General features: G+C 42.1%; 1 protein-coding gene across 1 annotated transcript in view; it reads left to right on the top strand.

The window, feature by feature from the left end:
* LOC115371013 (kin of IRRE-like protein 3) overlaps window positions 1-17,540 on the top strand; it is a 141,563-nt gene extending 124,023 nt beyond the window's left edge. The window contains exons 9-17 of the mRNA XM_030068129.1: window positions 516-642; window positions 3,297-3,397; window positions 5,814-6,012; window positions 6,364-6,377; window positions 7,165-7,270; window positions 8,794-8,862; window positions 11,662-11,771; window positions 12,192-12,278; window positions 17,022-17,540. Of these exons, the coding sequence (XP_029923989.1) occupies window positions 516-642; window positions 3,297-3,397; window positions 5,814-6,012; window positions 6,364-6,377; window positions 7,165-7,270; window positions 8,794-8,862; window positions 11,662-11,771; window positions 12,192-12,278; window positions 17,022-17,498 (1,290 nt within the window). The 3' untranslated portion in view covers window positions 17,499-17,540. The remainder of the gene's footprint in view (window positions 1-515; window positions 643-3,296; window positions 3,398-5,813; window positions 6,013-6,363; window positions 6,378-7,164; window positions 7,271-8,793; window positions 8,863-11,661; window positions 11,772-12,191; window positions 12,279-17,021) is intronic.
* Window positions 17,541-19,311: the final 1,771 nt, after the last annotated feature.

The following is a 19,311-nucleotide window of genomic DNA, read 5'->3' as shown; positions in this document are numbered from 1 at the left end:
ATCATATAGCCGAGGAAAATGCCAAAATTAAAAGAAGAATTTTAAAGAGCTTCACATCCTTAGCGGCTCCAGTAGTCACGAAGCTCGTCAGACTATCCTTGGACCATCAAAATATGCCAAGATAGATTTCAATTTTGGACCAGTTTACAATGCTGTTTTATTTCAAGTTAGACTACACACAGAAAGCATGGCTTTCCCTGAAGGCTAAAGAAGCATGAATAAAGCTCCCTCAGATGAAAAGGCTCCAATAAAGTGCTGAGAATAATAATAAAAAAAAAAAAATGGTAAGAGTGAATTCATCAGTGCTGTGCATTTCTGCGAGCTTTGAGTTCTTTGGAACACACAAATCCAAAGTTTCCTCTTTCCCTCGGCATGTTGTGGAGCGTCAACAGTTTTTCAGTGGCATACAGCTGTTTAATGCTGCTGTCCTTTCAGAGCAATGTAATTGGTGTCCAGCTTGATGAGAATGACCAGTGTCTCCTGTGACCTTTGAAACCATTTCCCTCAACACACAGGTGCTCAGCAACAAGAACACTCTGACACTGAAGGCGGTGAAGCAGGAGGATGCTGGGAAGTATGTGTGTCGGGCCGTAGTCCCCAGAGTCGGCGCCGGGGAAAAGGAGGTGACGCTCACTGTGAATGGTAAATACACTGACATATCACGAGCTGAATGTGAATGGCGCTCTGTCCACACTACACTTGATCCAGACTAAAAGTTAAGCAGAGGAGGAAGCCTTGATGAATAACAGATGCTCGGTCGGTGCCTTGGGCCGGTGACTTTTGATGAGCTGAGCAGAATCTGTGGGAAGTGCCGAGCGAAAACGCCAATGGTGTCGAATGACAAAAAAAAAGAGGTTCTCACAGATTACAGATTTAAACAAAAAAAAAAAAAGGGAAATAAAAGAGAGAAACTCATCCAGATTATGAACAAAGTTGATTCATTCGCTTTAGCAGGTTAGGGGTCCTTAAAAAAAAAAAAAAAAAGGAATAGTTTAATTTCACTCTAATTTATTTGACTAGAAACTGTTATGATACAAAAAATAGTGATTATATTAATATGTTTCAATCACATCACATGACAAATGGGAAAATAAGAAAAAAGATGTTCTCACAGATTACTGATTTCAACAAGAAATTCCCATCTATTAAAGTTGATTCACTCGCTTTAGAAGGCTAGGATTGAAAATGGTGGTTTTCAAAGTGGCATCCCGGGACAATCAGGGGTCCTTGAGGGGCCTCCAGGGGGTCCTGCGCAAAATGAGGAATAGTTTAATTTCACTATAATTTATTTAACTTGATATTGTTACAAAGCAAAAAAAAAACGTATAAGCGATTATTGGAACAATATGCTTTAATCTCATCAGTTTGACTAAAATTCAACACCAAACACGAACCAAAATGTCTTTTCATGCCAGGGACCTTTGAGCAAAATGATTTCAAACGGGCGTCTGCAGCTTAATGAGAGTGAAAACGTTTGAAAACCCCCTGATTTAAGCAAACGGCGGTTAGCTGCCCTACAGATTACCTCTGCTGGCGAAACCAAACAGAGTGAATGCCACTGAAAGGTAATAAGGCATCGCCATATTGATTTGTAGTGGCCGAGTCCCTCTCCCGTGTCTTAGCCCTGTGATTGCTAGTGACAGTTAAATGAAAAATTATTGCAGCCTTTTTGAGTTAAGCAGTCCATAGCAAACAATTGGACAGCTGTTTAATACAGGCTATGCAAGGTCACCCAGTCAATAGCCGACATATTGACACGGTCCTCGGCAGCGGCTTGTTTTCCGCAGGGAACGGGAGCACCAGAGAATTCACTGCACAATGCACAAAGTGACATCAAAGATAAAGAAAATGGTGTTTTGCAAAGAAGAAAAATGACTTTAAATGTAACTGGTACGCTAAAAAGAGCGTCCTTCCAAAGGTGGATCGCGGTGAAAATTAAAAGGTGTCAGATCGTTCCGCAGGAATTCGTTTCAGACGCTGCTGGCTCTGTTGCGTTGTCATAGACCTCTTAAGCTGAATAAAGAGTTAGAGGCTCGCAGGTTAGCCCGGCCAAGGCTGTAAAATCCATTTTGGGTCCTAAGAAAAATTGGGTCCCTAGATAAAAATAAAAAAAGCAGTGTGTTAGAGGGCACTTTTGACAGCAGCTCAGAGTAAAAGCAACTTTGCACAGAAGCTCAAAGTAAAAGGAGGGTAATTATCTTTGGAAGAAACAGCGGTGCATAAAAGATGATCATACATGTAATTATTAATATTTCCTCCTTCTTAACTCCTTCTCCGTGGCTTCGCTGTTTCTTTATTCTACTGATATCTGTTTTGCCTCTGTAAACGGTGACAGGCCAGACCCCCGGGGGCTCTCTGTGGAAAAACCGAGTGCGGTGGAGAGGGGGAAAAGGAAATATTTGATTTCTCATGGTCAGCAATTCTTCAATTTGCGAGAGCCTCTTGAGTGCCGGGGCTGTCACTGTGTATACTGTATGTAGCAGCGCAGAAGCCAAATGTCAGAGCATTTCAGAAACTCTCAATCTCATCCAAACGCCACGTGGTAGAAATTTATTGGTGTGACAGGCGTGGAAAAAAAAACAACTACCTCTCGACAATTCTCAAACCTCCTCTCTGCTGCTGCACGCCTCACCTCCCCTCTTTCCTTTCTTTTCTCCTGTATTCAAAATGAAACTTGAGAGACGCAGACATTAATGGGACTGAAATAGCTTTGAGATCAGTTCAGAGCATTTCCCAAAGCTGTGTGAATGTGAAAAATATATATATTCATTATCGTAATGCAGAAATTGTAGTATCATTTGGCAGCTAAGATAAAGTAAAAATCCCCAAAACATAGCAACGATGGTCAGTAATGTTTTCAGAAAGGCCTCAACCCATTTATCCCCCCCGTCTCAATGACTCCTCCCTCATATAACTTACAACACATCAGTTTGATGCTACTTAGTATGATGTATACTATGAATTTACATCATAAAGATTTATATCTGCCCATAAAAAGGTGTATAAACTCTATACATAAAATAAAAAGATGGCCAAATTGAGCTTAGGTGGGTTTACCATCCACTACATTTCCTACATCTTCCCAAGCAAAACCAATTAACATCAGCAAATGAATAATGTCTCTGAGTTTTTTTTTTTTTTTTTTTTTTTATTGTAAATGTGATGTGAGTATGCGTTTGCCCTTGGCGCTGCCCCTCTCGGAGCAGTTAATGCATGCGCTGTGATCGCCAGGAAGATGTATGGCCAAGTTTTTATTGTGATGATTGAGTGTTTCTGCCTTGGCTGTGCCTCCTCAGGTCCTCCCACTATCTCTAGCACCCAGACCCAGCAGGCACTCTACGGAGAGAAGGGTCAGATCAAGTGCTTCATCCGCAGCACCCCTCCTCCTGACCGCATCGTGAGTCATTCCGTTCTATCTCTCCCTCTCGCTAGTTTATTGCAGCATCCGGGAGGATTTGGTCAACATGCGGGGTGCATCCTGTTAGTCCAAAAAGCCACTGCTCCTCAGGAAGAACCAGCCGAGGACAAGACGAACGGAGATTAGGGCTGCAATCCAATGCGATGCAAGTTGGAGAAGAAGTTAGGGAAAACAAATGGACTCTGGTTGACCCACTGTGTTTTGACTGCTGAGTCAGGTGTATTAAAAATTGAATCCAGTCAAAACAAACAAGATTTGGATATGTATATGCATATATATATATATAAACTGCAGGTAGAAACTGAGCTCCAAAACTTCCTCAGCCCGGTCCACATGGCTTTTTGACTGGTACAAATGTAATGTAATAAAAGATGGATAATGTAATAATTGGTTAAAATGTAATGGAATTTCTCTCTAAATGAGTTGAAACTATAATAAGACCTGTTAATGTAATACATAGACTGATAATATACCTTGAGACTAATGGTGTAATAATGAAAAAAAAAAACTTAAGCCCTTTATAATGCAAAAGGAAATATTAATCTGAAAGTGTCATAACAATGTCTGGTAATTAATTACATGAACAAGACTTATTACACATTTGGCACATTCAGAGAGGCACTTCATTACACGATCAGTTGCTTCAAGTGTTAAAATGCATGTTGAAGTCATATTTAGTTGTCACACGCTGTCTGTGCATGTAAACTCAAGCTCAGACAATATATTTCTGCCTGCGGGGGGAAAAAAAAGAATAAAATAAAAATTAACCCAGCTAATTACAGGCAGTGGGGCAGCAGTGTTTTAAACAGAGCCGTGCTGCAGTTCTACACTCCGTCTTAACAAACATTAGGATTTAGCTACTCAAAGAATCTTAAAATGTTTCATCTCAACTTAATATTCCTTGGCAGCCAAGTGTCTATTTTTATGTTGAAGCAGCTTACAGTTCTACAGTGATGAGTGGCAAGAGGAGAGGAGCTGGAGCCGCAGACTAATGGGGGGCAACCAGGCTCTGTTCAACAGCGAGAGCATCATTAAAAATAAAGACACATGAGCCACTGATAAGTAAGATGTCAGACATTATAGAGGGCAAATGGATACTATATGGTGCAATTGTATAGTTAATGACATACTAAATTGAATGTTTCTGTCTGGGGTATGTCCTATAGTTAAGAAAAGCGATGAGTAATAAGAGAGACTGTGACTAATAATTTGACTATTTGCCTCTAATGCATTACAGCGCACTTAAAGTAACCAAAGCCTATAGAGAGAGAAAGCCAAACCACGGCCACTGGCTGCTGTGAGGCAGGGAAAGAGTGCAGTACAGTGTTTTGGCTATAGGGGTCAGCGCAGAGCAACTGCTAAACAGAGAATATATGGTGGTAAATGGGGCTAAATACTGTAAAATTACCATGATATTTGATTCCAAATATTTGCAAGCAACTGAACTATTCATGTAATGTGACGTGGCTCAATATTTCTAAAGATAATTATAAGCTTAGGTGAAGTCGATGGTTGGAAAGTACAACGCACCGTGGCTGTATGGTGTTGAGGGAAATAAAAATAAATAGTTTCAAATTTTATTCATCTAAAGGCATCGAAATGTGTATCTTCTTAACAACTGTTAGGTAAAAAAAACTGTATAATTTAGAGCTAATTTATGAAAAGGTCCAGTTGACCGTTGTTCATTTGACTCTGTTTAGCCCAGTTTTAGCGCTCCAGGTGGTGGAGGTGACCTGCAGGTGAAATATGTTGACCGTGTTCATACAGTAGCCACTTGACCAGCTGGTAGATCAGTTCAAGCACATTTTGCTGTCTGTGCCAGGACACACATCACAAATCAGTAGGGAGTCATTCCTATGTCCTCGGGGTCACTGGTTCCGCAGATTTATGTGGCACATAACTGGAACATGACAAAGGCTCTTATGTTCTTATGGTCCTATGTTCCCCAGCTCTATCTAGAACAGTGGTTCCCAACCCAGTCCTCAAGGCCCCCCTGTCCTGCAGGTTTTTGTTTCAGCTCTACCCTTGCACAGCAGACCCAATGCAAGGCCCCTGCACCTTTATGCACAGCCTGTTCAGGTAGTTCTGTTTCAACCAATCTAATCAGCATGAAACCCTTAATTGGATCAGGTGTGAAAGAGTCGAGCGGAAACATAAACCTGCAGGACACGGGGGCCTTGAGGACTGGGTTGGGAACCACTGATCTAGAACATTATGGGTACCAAAGTCTAAAGTCCAAAAACTAGACTTTGGTACCACAGCCTTGGTACCAAACTGTTAGGTTGATCTTGAAGGTTTAGGGCCTATTTTATGTTTGTGAATAGGTGACATTGTGTCTCTGTCTGTATGTGTTTCTCCCATACTTCTTCTGGGTCTGCACGTCCCCAACACGTAGGCCTGGTCCTGGAAGGAGACCGTGTTGGAGTCCGGGACGTCCGGGCGCTACACCGTGGAGACGGTGAGCACAGAGGAAGGCGTCATCTCCACGCTGACCATGAGTAACATCGTCCCCGCCGACTTCCAGACCATCTACAACTGCACCGCGTGGAACAGCTTTGGCTCCGATACCGAGATCATACGACTCAAAGAGCAAGGTGAGCGCGCCGAAATACAGCAGACGCTCGCTCTCTCTGGATGTCTCGGCAATATGACCGGTCTTCTTTCAAGTTTGACGGATAGGCATTTGTTGAAAACTGATACTGATACCAAAACTTCTGAATTGAGGCAGATTGTGCAGATTGATATCCTCCAAACGATTTCAATTTTCATTCAAAAACATTACAACCATTTGTCTAGAACTTTATCCTTAGCCCAGTGGAACAAACATCATTTAGACCATCACGGGACACCAGTATAGATAAACACTGATTAGACTGAGATGGTTTGCTGATGTCCACCTGTTCCTCACTGTACTGATGTGGATAAAAGTAAGTGTTTGTGTGTAGGGGGTGGTGGGAAGGTGCATACGTGAGAAAGAGCCCAGATGAGATAAGGGAAAGTGAGTAAAGAGGGGGTAATTCCTCAAGGTAATGTATCTTTACCTGGGAGGGTTTAAGAATATTGCTGAGATATCTCTCGGTAAGAGAGCACCAACACTGTGATAAGCCTCTTTACTTGGGTAAAGGTCATCCAGTTTGATCTGTGAAATTCTGCAGTTCGGTACGATCACCAATTCGAAATGTAATCTTATTTGCATGTCCTTCAGATATGAGCGCTTTGATATCTATTATTTTATGTCTTCTGATATACTTCCCTGTTTAATTGATAAGACCGCTCTATGAAGATCAAACCAAATTTTCTTTCAAAGCTCGCGCAGCACTTAGAGAGCTAATTCGAGGAACCGAGCTGAACCTCGGTTTTCCGTATCGCTTTCGCATCTTGACCTGACCAAAGAGGGTCTGATTGTGCACTTGCATCTTTTAAACACCTCGCTCGAATTATATCTTCCAACAAGCCTGTCAGAGCCACTTAAGGATACAACGGTTTCCAGCTGGAGACCTTCCAGAGCTCCTAACATGATACCCATGGAATGATATAAAGAAAAAAGCTTGGCACAGGCCTCAATGTTGTTGGTAATGGTTCTTAGTGTGTGAAGAGTAAACAGTATCCTCACATATCATGAAACAAATTAAGTTTGAGTGTGTGTATGTGTGTGTGTGTGTGTGTGTGTGTGTGTGAATTAGCCAGAAAAGGAAGACAGAGCGAAGCTAACTCCCTCTCAAACATCCCTTTATGTTTCTTCAGAGACTCTGCGGCTGGCTGTCATCATCGGCGTGGCCGTGGGGGCCTTCCTCGCTCTCTCCATCCTCATGGGGACTTTAGGTGCTTTCTGCTGTGCCCGATTCCAGAGAAGTAAGATTACACCAAATTAAAAATCTCTGAGGCACTGAACACCCAGATATGTGTGTCATACTGGCACAGTTTTACCTAGCGAGTTTTTTTTTTTTTTTTAAATCGTTTACTCACCTTAGTCCCACAGCAGCCATTGATTTATGTCATTATTCGGGGTGGGGCGCACGAGATCCGCCCTGTGCTCCCTCAGTGTAACTCTTTCAAACTGACCAAAGCACCGTGTTCCCTCAATCCTACGTTCACTCAACATAAAAAGAATAATTTCCATACTTCACCTCTGTTATGTCACAAAAACACACAACTTGATAGAAAATAGCAACTGAAATGGACTTTATAGTCATGCTGCCTCTCTCTACTCTCTTATTCAAACTTCCTTTTTATTAATATTAACATTAACAAAGTTGGAGTTAGCCTTGGCCTGAACATTTGTCACATGCATCACATTAAACATTAGCAACATACACAAATCCCTGTCCACTCTGCATAAAAATGTCCATAACGTCCGTGTTTGCTGGTATAATGGCAGAAATCAGTCTGATGGCACATATTCAGGAAATATCTGCAATGATGCATGGGAAAAAAATACTTTGGAGGAATAAAGGGCCCCGAAAAACCATAGACCCACTCGTCGGGAGCCCCACACGAGAGACAGCGGAGCAGATGGAAACAGCAGGAAACTCATTTCTCATGTTGTCTTGTGGGTTTGGTTGAATTTTGAGCAAGACGAAAATGTTCTTTGACTGTAAATAATTAATAATAAATCATAATATAAATAATTCTTTGAGTCTCTGCTGCTGTGTCAGTCAGCTGGACATTTTAAGGAAGATTAGCACGCAGCGTTTCCTCGACATCGCACACGTCATGCAAATAAAGTGCATAAATAATGTGAGAAGGTGCTGAGAAAAATCCATGACAGATTTGCATAATCAATTTTGTCGAACGTGTTGACTAATTGTTGCAGTTCCGGTCGAAATCAAAGGTTACAGCTGCCGGATTGAAGGGAAACGTCCATGATGTTGGTCAATAAGAGTCAGCTAATGTTAGCAGTCAGCGACTTCATATTGATAACATCATAATTATCTCCAAACCAACTAGATTGAGTCCGTAATTGTCAGCAACAGCGTTTATTGTATATCTTATATTAGCGTGCTGACATTATGCTTCATTGTTTCTTTGACAGTCCCATTGTTTAGAGCCGTGCCTGTTAAACTTTTAGCCAGATAAAATTGAATGTTTTAAGCGACGTGGCCCCCAGCTGTGCTCAATTGTGCTAAAGTTTTTGCTCAAAGATTGAATCGGCTTTGCCTCTGTTGTGTTTGTCTTTGTTTTCTTCTGCTTCATCGTCCACAAGTGGGCTTCCCACCCCCCGGTATGACATAAATCACTAAGTTGCTGTATAAACTGTCCGGTGGAAGAGGGGCTGTTAGTCTGCAGCACTTCATTTGAGGCCACTGAGGCAGAATGGCAGAATTAGAGTAAATAGATTTGCTGTTAACCGTGCTCTTGTTTTATTTTTTCCACAGAGGATGTCCATCTGGTCATGTCGTCTTTGCCTGTGTCCCTTTCACGACAGCGAGATATAAAAGCAGAGAGTAAGACCCTTTATAAATAATCAGTCTCATATTAATCACTTTAATCTCAAAGATCAGTGTTCAAAGTACATGACAGCATGATGAACAGCACATGGCACTGGATCCATTAGACTGCCATCAGTGTTGGTGATTCATTTTGCCGACTTTATTGATGCGGTAAGGTTAAAAATGAGCATTTTATCCCCCATAAATATGTCACCTCTATAATTGCCATTGTATCTTATACATGCCTAATTTCCCCTCAGGGGACAATAAAGTTTCCTCTTATCTTAAACAGAGAAGGCCTATAATCTGCGGGTCACAATCTATTTCCACTGTCAGCGCCTATAGCTCTTCTCCCAAAGCAAGCACTTGTGACCATTAGATTAAATGGCACTCATGTCATATAACCACCAATGCAAAACTCATGGGCTTTTCACCTATGAAATTAAATTTTAACCTCTTACGTAAGAACTACCACATGATCTGAGAATATAAAATATGAAAAAAAAAAAAAAAAAAAAAAAGTTGATGTATGAAAACGTGGACATATGGCCAAAAAGTACACGTGCTGACTCCACGTGCGGGTTTTCACATGTTAGTGTTGTTCTATTGTGTTCCACGCCACATGCAGCTGGGGGTATAATGACTGAATTTGCATGTGGTACCACTGCAAAGACGGCTATTGTCATGTTAGTTGCAATTGTTTGCAACGTTTGGTAGACAGTGATTACCATTATGCATTCAAATGGCCAGAAGCCACTTATATCCCTGCAGTCTGCCACTGTATAATATAGCTTCCCTCCGTACGTGTGTCTGCACTGGAAGCACGACGTGGTTGAGAATGAGACGCCGCAAAAGTTTCCCAGGAAAAGTTTCAGCCTTTTAATTTGTGTCCATTTGTGCTGCGAATTAATGGCTCTGCTTTTCAATATTTAATTTTTCTGTAATGAAATATTATTTATTAAACAGCTATGGCAACTGTTGGGAGAGGCTAGAGGCAATTACACTGATGGTATCTTTTGCACAGTTGAAACATGTAATGAGTCGACTGTTGGTATGAATACTGGATGGCCAAGCTTGTCCAAGTAACAAATAAATAAATAAATAACTACATTCAATAATATAATATAATACAATGCAGTAGAGGGAAAAGGTAAAATAAATGGTGAGGGTGTTATAATTGTTAGATGTTTTGGATGCCACCAAAATATTATTGTCTTATTGTGGCTAAATCAGCAAAATGTCGACTATTGTATGCCACCCACAGATGGATTTTCTTTGTTGCACAAAAATAAATAAATAAATAAATTAAAAAAAATAAAAAATAAAAAATAAAAACACAAAAATTATTTTCTGTAAGGAATAACTGAGCTCATTTTCATTTACAGCAAATATTACAGCCTTACAGTACATCTATCTCTATTCTAAGCAATAATAATAATAATAATAATAATAATAATAATAATAATGATAATGATCAGTGGATAGTCAATGGACTAAGGACTAACAGGCCATTTTTCAAATCCAAAGTCTAACAAAAGGTTCATCTAAAAAGCCAAGAGCGCCAGTCATTGGTGTGTGATCGCGAAAGCTCTGAACTCCAAACATCACACCTGTGTCACCTGTTCTGCACAGAACAGGTGACGCAGAAATGTGCTGCTTACAATGGCTGGACTCTGTTTAAATTGCACATGCAGCGTTAACTGCTGGTGGTGAGTCCTTTTATTTCATGTATACCTTACATTGCTCAAGTGGCAGAAAATAGAAAGACTTAAAAAAAAAAAAAAAAAAAAAGACCAGCACAGACAAACTGTCTAAAGTTTAGAGAACACCAAAACTTAAAAAAAAAAAAAAAACTGCTTTGGATTCATACGCTTGCTACTTTAATACAAGGACTAAATAAAGAATGAGATTTCAAATCATGTCTCCAGAAAATGCTCAATAACTGACTTATCCATACCTGGCTTGGAGCAAAGCCTTTATGGACTGAGATAAACTATAAAAGCATGGACCAGTTTTCACTCAATAAACAGCCTGACTGCAACAGCTGGTGAGATGTTCATGAGACCGTTTAATGAATGATATGAGGGCAAAACCGTTCAAGCACACCCCAAAGGTTATTAAAGATACGGGGTTTATTCATCTCTTTCTCAGAGTTAAACGTTATTTGGGCTTTGTTTGCCGCTAACTTCAGGAAAAGTAGTCCCCCAGAAACTTTATATTGCTTAGGGCTCCTACCTCTTACCTCGGGCTTCCAGTAGTTGGGGAACTTTTCCAAACTGAATATGATTTTGTAGTTTTGCATATTGGTGATAACAATAATAATAATAATAATAATAATAACAATAAAAACGTAAAAGAGAAGAGGAACGGCGGTAGGCTTAGGATCACTGCACATTAGCCTACTGTAGATCTCCTGCTGCCTCTATGTGCCAAAGCATCACTGTGACAGGCCGGGCATTTTATATTCATACTCTTAGCCCAGGCACACACACACAGCCGCATTATTAGATTGCAGATATTGATCAATACAATACCATGAGATTATGGGACAAGTGAGTGGTACAAAGACAGAATTTATTCAAGTGCAAAGAGAGTAAGTGAAAGCCACACCGAAGTAGACTGAGGGGAGTTTTTGTGTATGCATTGCACTCTTCATCATCCCGGTCTCGGTAAGATCTGAGGGAAGCCGCGGCTTTTGAAGCTGCCATGAGTGCATTAGCAGGGGATATGGTATGATACAGAGCCAATGCATCTATCAGCCATTGCCAATCAGTGACATCTCTCTCTCACTCTCTCTCTCTCTCTCTCTTCTAGATCTCAAAGGAGTGGTCTCAGCAAAAAATGACATCCGGGTGGAGATTGTTCACAAGGACCACAACGCGGCACGGGAGAGCGATGAGCACACGAGCATCAAACAGATGATGGTGAGCAGATGCGCTTTGACGCTCCGGTGCGGCGTTTTTTTTTTTTTTTGTCATCAGCTAGTCGCGTAGATGTTTGAGAAATCAAAGCATATCCAAGTTTTCTCTTTGAGCGCCGATTTCGTGTACGACTGCCTTTGGGTGACGCATTCCCTACGGCAGTCCAATATGTTTGACATCTAAAAGTAAAGGGAAAAACAGTTGAAATAAGCTCGATTCCAAAAAAAAAAAATGTTTTTTTAATGGGTGCAGTATCATAAAGAAGCAGGTAGGTTCGTGTCTTCACAAGGAAGAGGACAGCGTGCTCATTTTTGGAGATCCTAAGACCCCAATAATGAGAGCGCTGTCCTCTTACTTTTGAAAACACATCTGCTAGTAATCTAACAAAGACCCCGGGTAAAGATTTTTGCCTGTGTGATCCAGATTGACCGCGGTGAGTTCCAGCAGGAGCCGGTGCTGAAGCAGCTGGAGGTGCTCCAAGAGGAGGAAAAGGAGTTCCAGCACATCAAGGTGGGCAACGAAGAAGAATATCCAGGGCGAGTGTCAAACTCCAGGGAGCCAAGAAGAAACACCGTGGCTCGAATTCAGAGAGCCCGTTTCCCACTTTCATTTACAAGAGCAAAAAGCGGTGGTAGCATCTCATTAAAGAAGAAATTTAGGCATATTTGGCCGCTGCATCAACACAACCTCTGCTCAGGTCTTATGGGAGCAAGCAGGAGTGCATTAGCTGACAGCACAACCAGTTTGTTCTCACATCGCAGCAGGTTGCTGAAGACTGCTCAGTCACAGGTTGGGGAGCTATGCTGGGGCATTCAAATCTTTGGAGCCGTTTCAGCTAATTTAATTTTCACTGTTTTCAAGAGTCATTTGTCACAAGTAAGCCATTGCCGGTGAAATGGTTAGTCTCTAAACGAGGCATCCAAGCGAGACCTGAGGGAAAGCTGTGAGAATTCAAGAAAACACTTGGATGTCAGGACATTTGCTGCAATTTGCACCTATAATTCTGAATAGTCGCACATAATGGTAAATATTTATTAAACATTTGTCAGTTTTCGGTGAGCGGTATTCTGCTAAGAAAAAAAAAAATCTCAAATTCAATTGGCTTAAGAGCCTGCAGGGTGGGGTCTGCGTTCAGGAGAGGTAAACAGAGACAAATGGTTGTTTCTCCACAGTAATTTCCTTATTGAACTCTTTGAGATAATTAGTCGGGAGAGTTAACCATTAAAGTTATTTATGTCTATATTTCTTCATTACCTCTGTAGTGGGAGCATGATGATTTAAGTCCGGTTTGATAAGTCAGACCCTTATTATACTCATTTAGTCAGCCATCGACTCCATACTGCCTCGGAGTGATTTAAAGCTCAGCACAGTCCCGTCTGACTCCACACAAAGAAACACTTCAGCCAGGTTATGAGAAACGAGGCTGGAACTAATGAAGCCGTCTGCAGAAGCCCGACCGTGCCACAATAATACGGCATGTCGTGCACCGCGTGATGCGGTTCTCCAACGCCTCCGCGTCGGCATTTTGCTTACCTGTTTGCTTGTGCGGTCCTTGACATTTTTTTTCTCCAGCCATTCTGTCTCTTTTCACTCAGATGATTGCGGCTAACTGCGTCTTTTTCTTGTCTGCTGGGGAACACACACACACACACACACACACACACACAAAAAAAAAAAAAGACAGCCCAGAAAGGCAGCCGGCTTTTGCAATTACAATCACACTCGCGCTCAAAGTTGCTTAGGTCACTCATTTTGCCACTTTTAACATTCAATCAAACAGTAACCCAATCCTTAAATGTCCATCTGCCTGCTTTATATACCAAACCCCGGCCAAGTGACTCTCTCATCGTAGGAGCAATCCATTTACTTGAATGAGGTAGTATACCTAATTAACTGGCGACTGAGTCCATTTACAAACCACTTTTGAAATGAGGTCCAGCAATGCACTTTGGTTCTCACTTCTCCGGTTCTGGAAGACAGAGATAGGGTTCAGCGCGGCTAATGTCCGGAGTCATTTCCAAATCCGCGGCGCGGTCGCTATTTGTAAAAGCCTTGGCATCGATCCACCACGTTTCGCCTTTATCGGCCACCTCCACGATCCGCAATCCGGTTAGAGCGACATCACCATCTATTCATAGTTTGCTTTGTGACATCCTGTTTTTCCAGGCGTTTTATCATCGGAAGAACGCTTGGGTGTAGGAGGACATAACTCTCATAACGCAGCGTATCTCTAGAGAAATCTGCAACTGCTACGTTAAGCCATGGACTGATCATGAAATTCCCAAAATAAGCGCCGACATGAATAGCAGCGAATGTCATAATCATTAGCAAATGACAAGCCGCATAGCGAGACTCACAGGTTCTTTTTTAGTTTGCGTTTATGTGAAGAAGACGTTTGCCCTTTTAGACATGGAGCCTCTGCGGAGTTGACATGCACCGGTTGCGCCTGAGGACCCAGGTGTCAGGCCAGGTGACGCCAGCAGCCAGGCCTCGCACGTGAGAACGAGAGTATCATCGGGTTCCACTGTAAACGCTGGAGCTGGAGTTATTTTTAAAAGCCGCTGTTTCCATAAGCTCTGATCCATAACTTGGCCATTTCGCCGGGCCGCTTTTGAAAATTCCCTCATTCACGCCGTCATTCAATTCCAAGTGCGGCTGGAATCGGAAGGAATAAGGAGTTTTCCAGGCATTTCTTTACTCCTTTCTGTTTGAGGAGGCCTTCTCTAATAACAGAGGAGCCGTTTAGAGATAGATGCAGCAATTAAAGCTCCCAGACAGGCCTATTCAGCCAAAGATGGGCCGTCTCCTTCTCAAGTTCATGTTAACAATTGTCAAGTCCCGATGGTGCAGCGATGTATGGTTTTAGTGCCAGTTGAATACAGCGCTCTCATACAGGTTGCTATTTATTCTACTTTTCTGTACTTTTCAATAGAGTTAAAACACGAGACATAGCGAGTTCTGAACATCCTTAAGGTATAGAAAGGTACAGAGAGGCTTTAGTCTAATTTTCTCCTTGAATCTAACACTCTATTCTACTTAAATGGAAAGTTGCTTTTTCAGTTTCTGTAAGCCATTCATTTCCTGTTTTGTAAAGTGAAATTGAAGAGAAGACTGAATAGAAGATTACATTTATGGGGGCTAGATACTGTGCGACATACATTATATGGCAACAGCACATAGTATTGATAATGACAAGATTAAATTTGACAGGTATGACTATTGGCGCTTTCATAAGAGTTTTAAACCCAAGAGATTTTTTAGTCATTGGTAAAGCAGGTAGAGGCAAATCACAGAGCAGCTTGAACTGTCTAATATGTTAAGAAAATCTCATCTCTGTACTGTGTTGCAGCCTTTAAAATCATGAAAAGACCACCTTTGTGTGTGATCATGACATTATTATGTCCAAAATCCCAAACGATATCTAGTCTCATATCACAATATCGATATAATATTGATATATTGCCCAGCCTTATTGACATGTGTTGCTTCGTTCAGTTGCATGACTGTCTTTCTGGAGACTTAGGGCCCTATCTTGTGCCACCCGCTACCCACTGCCACTACCCGCTACCCGTGAATTGCGCATTTATGAGCTTCCACTATCCCTAAACGGTATCTTGCGCCCATGCTACCCGCTATCCGTTATGCCGACTCCATCATTTGCGCCTGGAGGTGTGTCCGTGGGCGTGTTTCATGCGCTATCCCTAAAGTTGCTATCTTGCACACACACTTTAGGGAAAGCGGATAGCGGGTGGTCCTGACCAGTCCAGTATCGGACTGATACCGGGACGCCGCCGGAATGGACTGAGTATATTACTCACATAGACTGTTTAGAGGAAAGACTGTTTTAATTGGACACTTACGCCAGCACGTTTTATTGTTTTATCATAAGCCAGCAGCTGTGCTATATTTTTATTTTTAATATTTTATTTGCCCAATCTACCTTGTCAATAAATTAGTTTACACATAGTTCTACCTCTGTCTCTTGTGTGTGTGTGGTGTGACCCGGGGATTTTACTCAATCAGTACAACCTTGTGACACGTCCACTTGGACACATGTGGCTCCACCTCCCGAATTAACTCGCCTATAATATAATATATCATATGTATATAAAGCCAACTTGCTTTAGCCTCAGTAGAAGCCCTGAGAAAATCTACCTCCCTCTCTCCATCGCGGGTTTAGGATTTAGGATAGCGCATCCTGCCCTTAAAGGCAATGGCACCTGGCACACTGATTGGTTTAACTGGCGTAACGCCCAAAACACGCCTATGCATAATATAGCGGGTAGCGGAGGTGTTTTGCGGATAATGGGAGGTGTGCAAGATAGCAACTTTTGCGGGGGAATGCCTCTTACACAATGCTAAATCCCCAAATAACGGGTTTAGGGACTCTGGCGCAAGATAGGGCCCTTAAAGTCCTCTTGAGTTCTTGAGTTCTCACTTTTTTCCTCAGAGATGTGGATCATTCCCAATCTCCAAGGTCAGCTGTGTCATACACTAATATGTTCTCCAATCCATTTCTCACCATTTCAACTGATAATATTATGCCTTTCCATCATATTTTCACTAAGACAGTTTCTTTCTTCTTTCTCTGTTTTTTTTAGTGGCCCCCAGCCACAAGCGAATATAATCTACAGCCATGACAGCAAAATTTTGCGGGTTTCTTTCTTTCTTTTCTGACTGGCAGCAGGCATGAACAGTTTAGGGAGAGGAAGAGAGAAAAAATGACACAAAAATGCTGCACCGCCTCGCATTAGCAGTGCAGTATATACTGCACAAACGTGGATATTGCATATCATTAATTAACAGCACGAGCGTTCCAAGTCACAGGCAGATGACTCACACCACTAACAAAGTATGTTATCTGCTTTTTCATGTTGCACAAATTAGCCTGTTTATTAATTTCTCATATTCATCATCCCGTTTTCTAATTAACGTTAGCTGGACTCGTTTTGACCTTTGAGGGAGAGAAGGAGAGAGTGTATAGACTGAAAAGAAGAAAAAAACAAGTTCTTGTTTTGCAGTTTCATGTCTTTTGGGTATTGAGGTTAATGGATATACTGTTCGCTTCCAAAATAGCTTTCATAGAAACGATAATTGTGAGTACTGAAGGAGTAATGATTTACTGTGCAGATTCAACACACACACACACACACACACACAGACGCACTTTTCTTGTAACATAATTGTCTCTTAGCAACTACAGCCAACCAAATGTACCTTATTTGCTTTTTCTGCATGTTTTGCACATCAAAGGACCCCACCAACGGTTACTACAGCGTCAACACCTTCAATGAGCACCACGCCACCCCTGCCATGTCCCTGGCGCCCAGCCAGCCCCCCGACGTGGTTCGGAGCCCACCCAGTGGAACCATGACCATGGGCAAGCAGCGGGTGCCCACCGGCATGTCTTTCACCAACATCTACAACACTCTCGGCGCCGGTCCCAATCGCCTGTACGACTACAGCCAGCGCTTCGTGCTGGGAATGGGCAGCAGCTCCATCGAACTGTGCGAGCGGGAGTTTCAGCGGAGCTCGCTCAGCGACTCCAGCTCCTTCATCGACACGCAGTGCGACAGCAGCGTCAGCAGCTACAGCAAGCAGGACGGCTACGTGCAGTTCGACAAGGACAGCAAGACCTCGGCCTCCTCCTCGTCCCACTACTCCCAGTCGTCGTCCCAGAACTCAGACCTTACCCGGCCTCTGCAGAAACGCATGCAGACCCACGTCTAACAGCCAGCGGGCGCCTCACTGGGATAGCGTGGCTGGACGGGATGTTTGACGGAGCCGTCTGACCTGCCCGGGGAGATGTCTCGTGTTTTTTAACATGCGTCAGGTTGGTATTCTGACAGAGGGACATGACACGGTTTGTTGATGCCAACTTCCGGAGCTGTACGTCTCGTCTCGATGACACAGGTGGAATCAAAAAAAGCAACATCATTATCATGAAAGCCAATGTGAGAAGAAAAAAAAACAAGCAAAAAAAGAAAACAAAAAAAAAAACAAAAAACAAATCCATGACAATCATTTGTCTGCTTTCTCCACTCATGAAATCAACAATGAACGTAGTGATTCGCTGCCGTCCCCCATTTCGTTTCACTTCTCTGCCTTGACATGTGCCTAGGTGTCTAGGTGCCAAATTACGGTTATGAGAAGATAAAACTGTGTAAAAAAAAATAACAAGCAGCTTTTTTTTTTTTTTTTTTTTTTTTTATCATCGAGAAGACTGTGGGTGTTGTTTGCTCGGCTGCCCCTCTGGCATTTGAGTCACAGAGGGTATTGTTAAAAACTGATGATGGCTTTTCTTATACCTGATACAGAATTGTGAGACGACTATTGAGACCTTGGAGGGGGAAAATGATGTGAGCTGGCGCAGCAACAAGCTCTATTAGATGTCACTCATTACCTGTAGATCTGCTACCACCACACCTTGGCAACTTTTAATGCTCGGATTAGAAATTGGGGTCTCTTTTGTACAATGTGCTGTATTTTTGTTTCTTTTTTAATGGGTATCATGTTTCGGGACATTTGTGAGAGGTTTTTTTTTTTTTTTTTTTTTTTTGCCTTTTAGTGTATGCCTTGTGAAGATTCATTATGAACTGCCAGGCCACAACTGAATGCATGGAGAAATGGATGTGTCATCTTGTGCATCACACACAGAGTTGACATTCAGGCGCTTTTGTTCCGTCACCTGCTGCTCCTTGAGGTATTACTTTAATTATTTTAAGTCCCCCTCCCCAAAGGACCTTATGATGTTTACAAGTGTAGCGCAGGGGTGTTGAGATCTGTACTTATCCCATTTAATGTGAGACACTTGCAGCTTGTGTGTGTGTGTGTACTGTATCTCTGGAAAGCACTTTTTTTTTTTTTTTTTTTTTTCCAGCTGCCAGAGCCGGTTTCTCATCTCCATACTTGGCTGATATCGTGTTGTTTACACTAGAGCTCTGTAAAACCCAGCATTTTGTGAACTGTGATTTGACTACTGAATGACAACGGGGTGAAGACGAAGTGAAATTCTTGCTGTCTGACATTTCCGATCTTCCGGTGACTTTCATGCCCACTGTTTTAAGTGAGCCGAAGTGCTAGAGCCAGAGACAAAATGCTATCATTAGTTTGAAGCCTGACAATTAGATTGCTGCACTCAAGAACAATGATTGAAAAGGGTGAACAAACACGAGCACTGCGACTATAATCAGTTGAAGTATTAGGAAATTAAGATGAGTCTATATGAAACGATGATGAGTGCCTCGGGGGGGCTTCAGTGGGCCATCAGTCCACGAGGCTACACAGTAAAGTCATGCTGCAGCAAAGCGAGTAGGATCCAAAGGTCGATCAGCCAATACGACAGACTCAACAAAAAATAACACGGTCAGAGATTGTTAGTAATGCATTTAAAAAAAAGGGCGTGAAGAAAGCACAACGTGGTACATTGCATAGCTACTCATGTTCTACAAGCGAATATAACTGAATAGCATGGGTTGATGTACTGTCATAACTAAGCACTTACAGATGTATTAGGCTCACTCTTGCTGTGTAATAAACTGAA

Source organism: Myripristis murdjan, chromosome 14 (assembly GCF_902150065.1).
Source record: "Myripristis murdjan chromosome 14, fMyrMur1.1, whole genome shotgun sequence".
Taxonomy (NCBI): Eukaryota; Metazoa; Chordata; class Actinopteri; order Holocentriformes; family Holocentridae; genus Myripristis; species Myripristis murdjan.
Note: the sequence above shows the minus strand (reverse complement) of the source record. Positions and strands in the feature narration are given on the sequence as shown.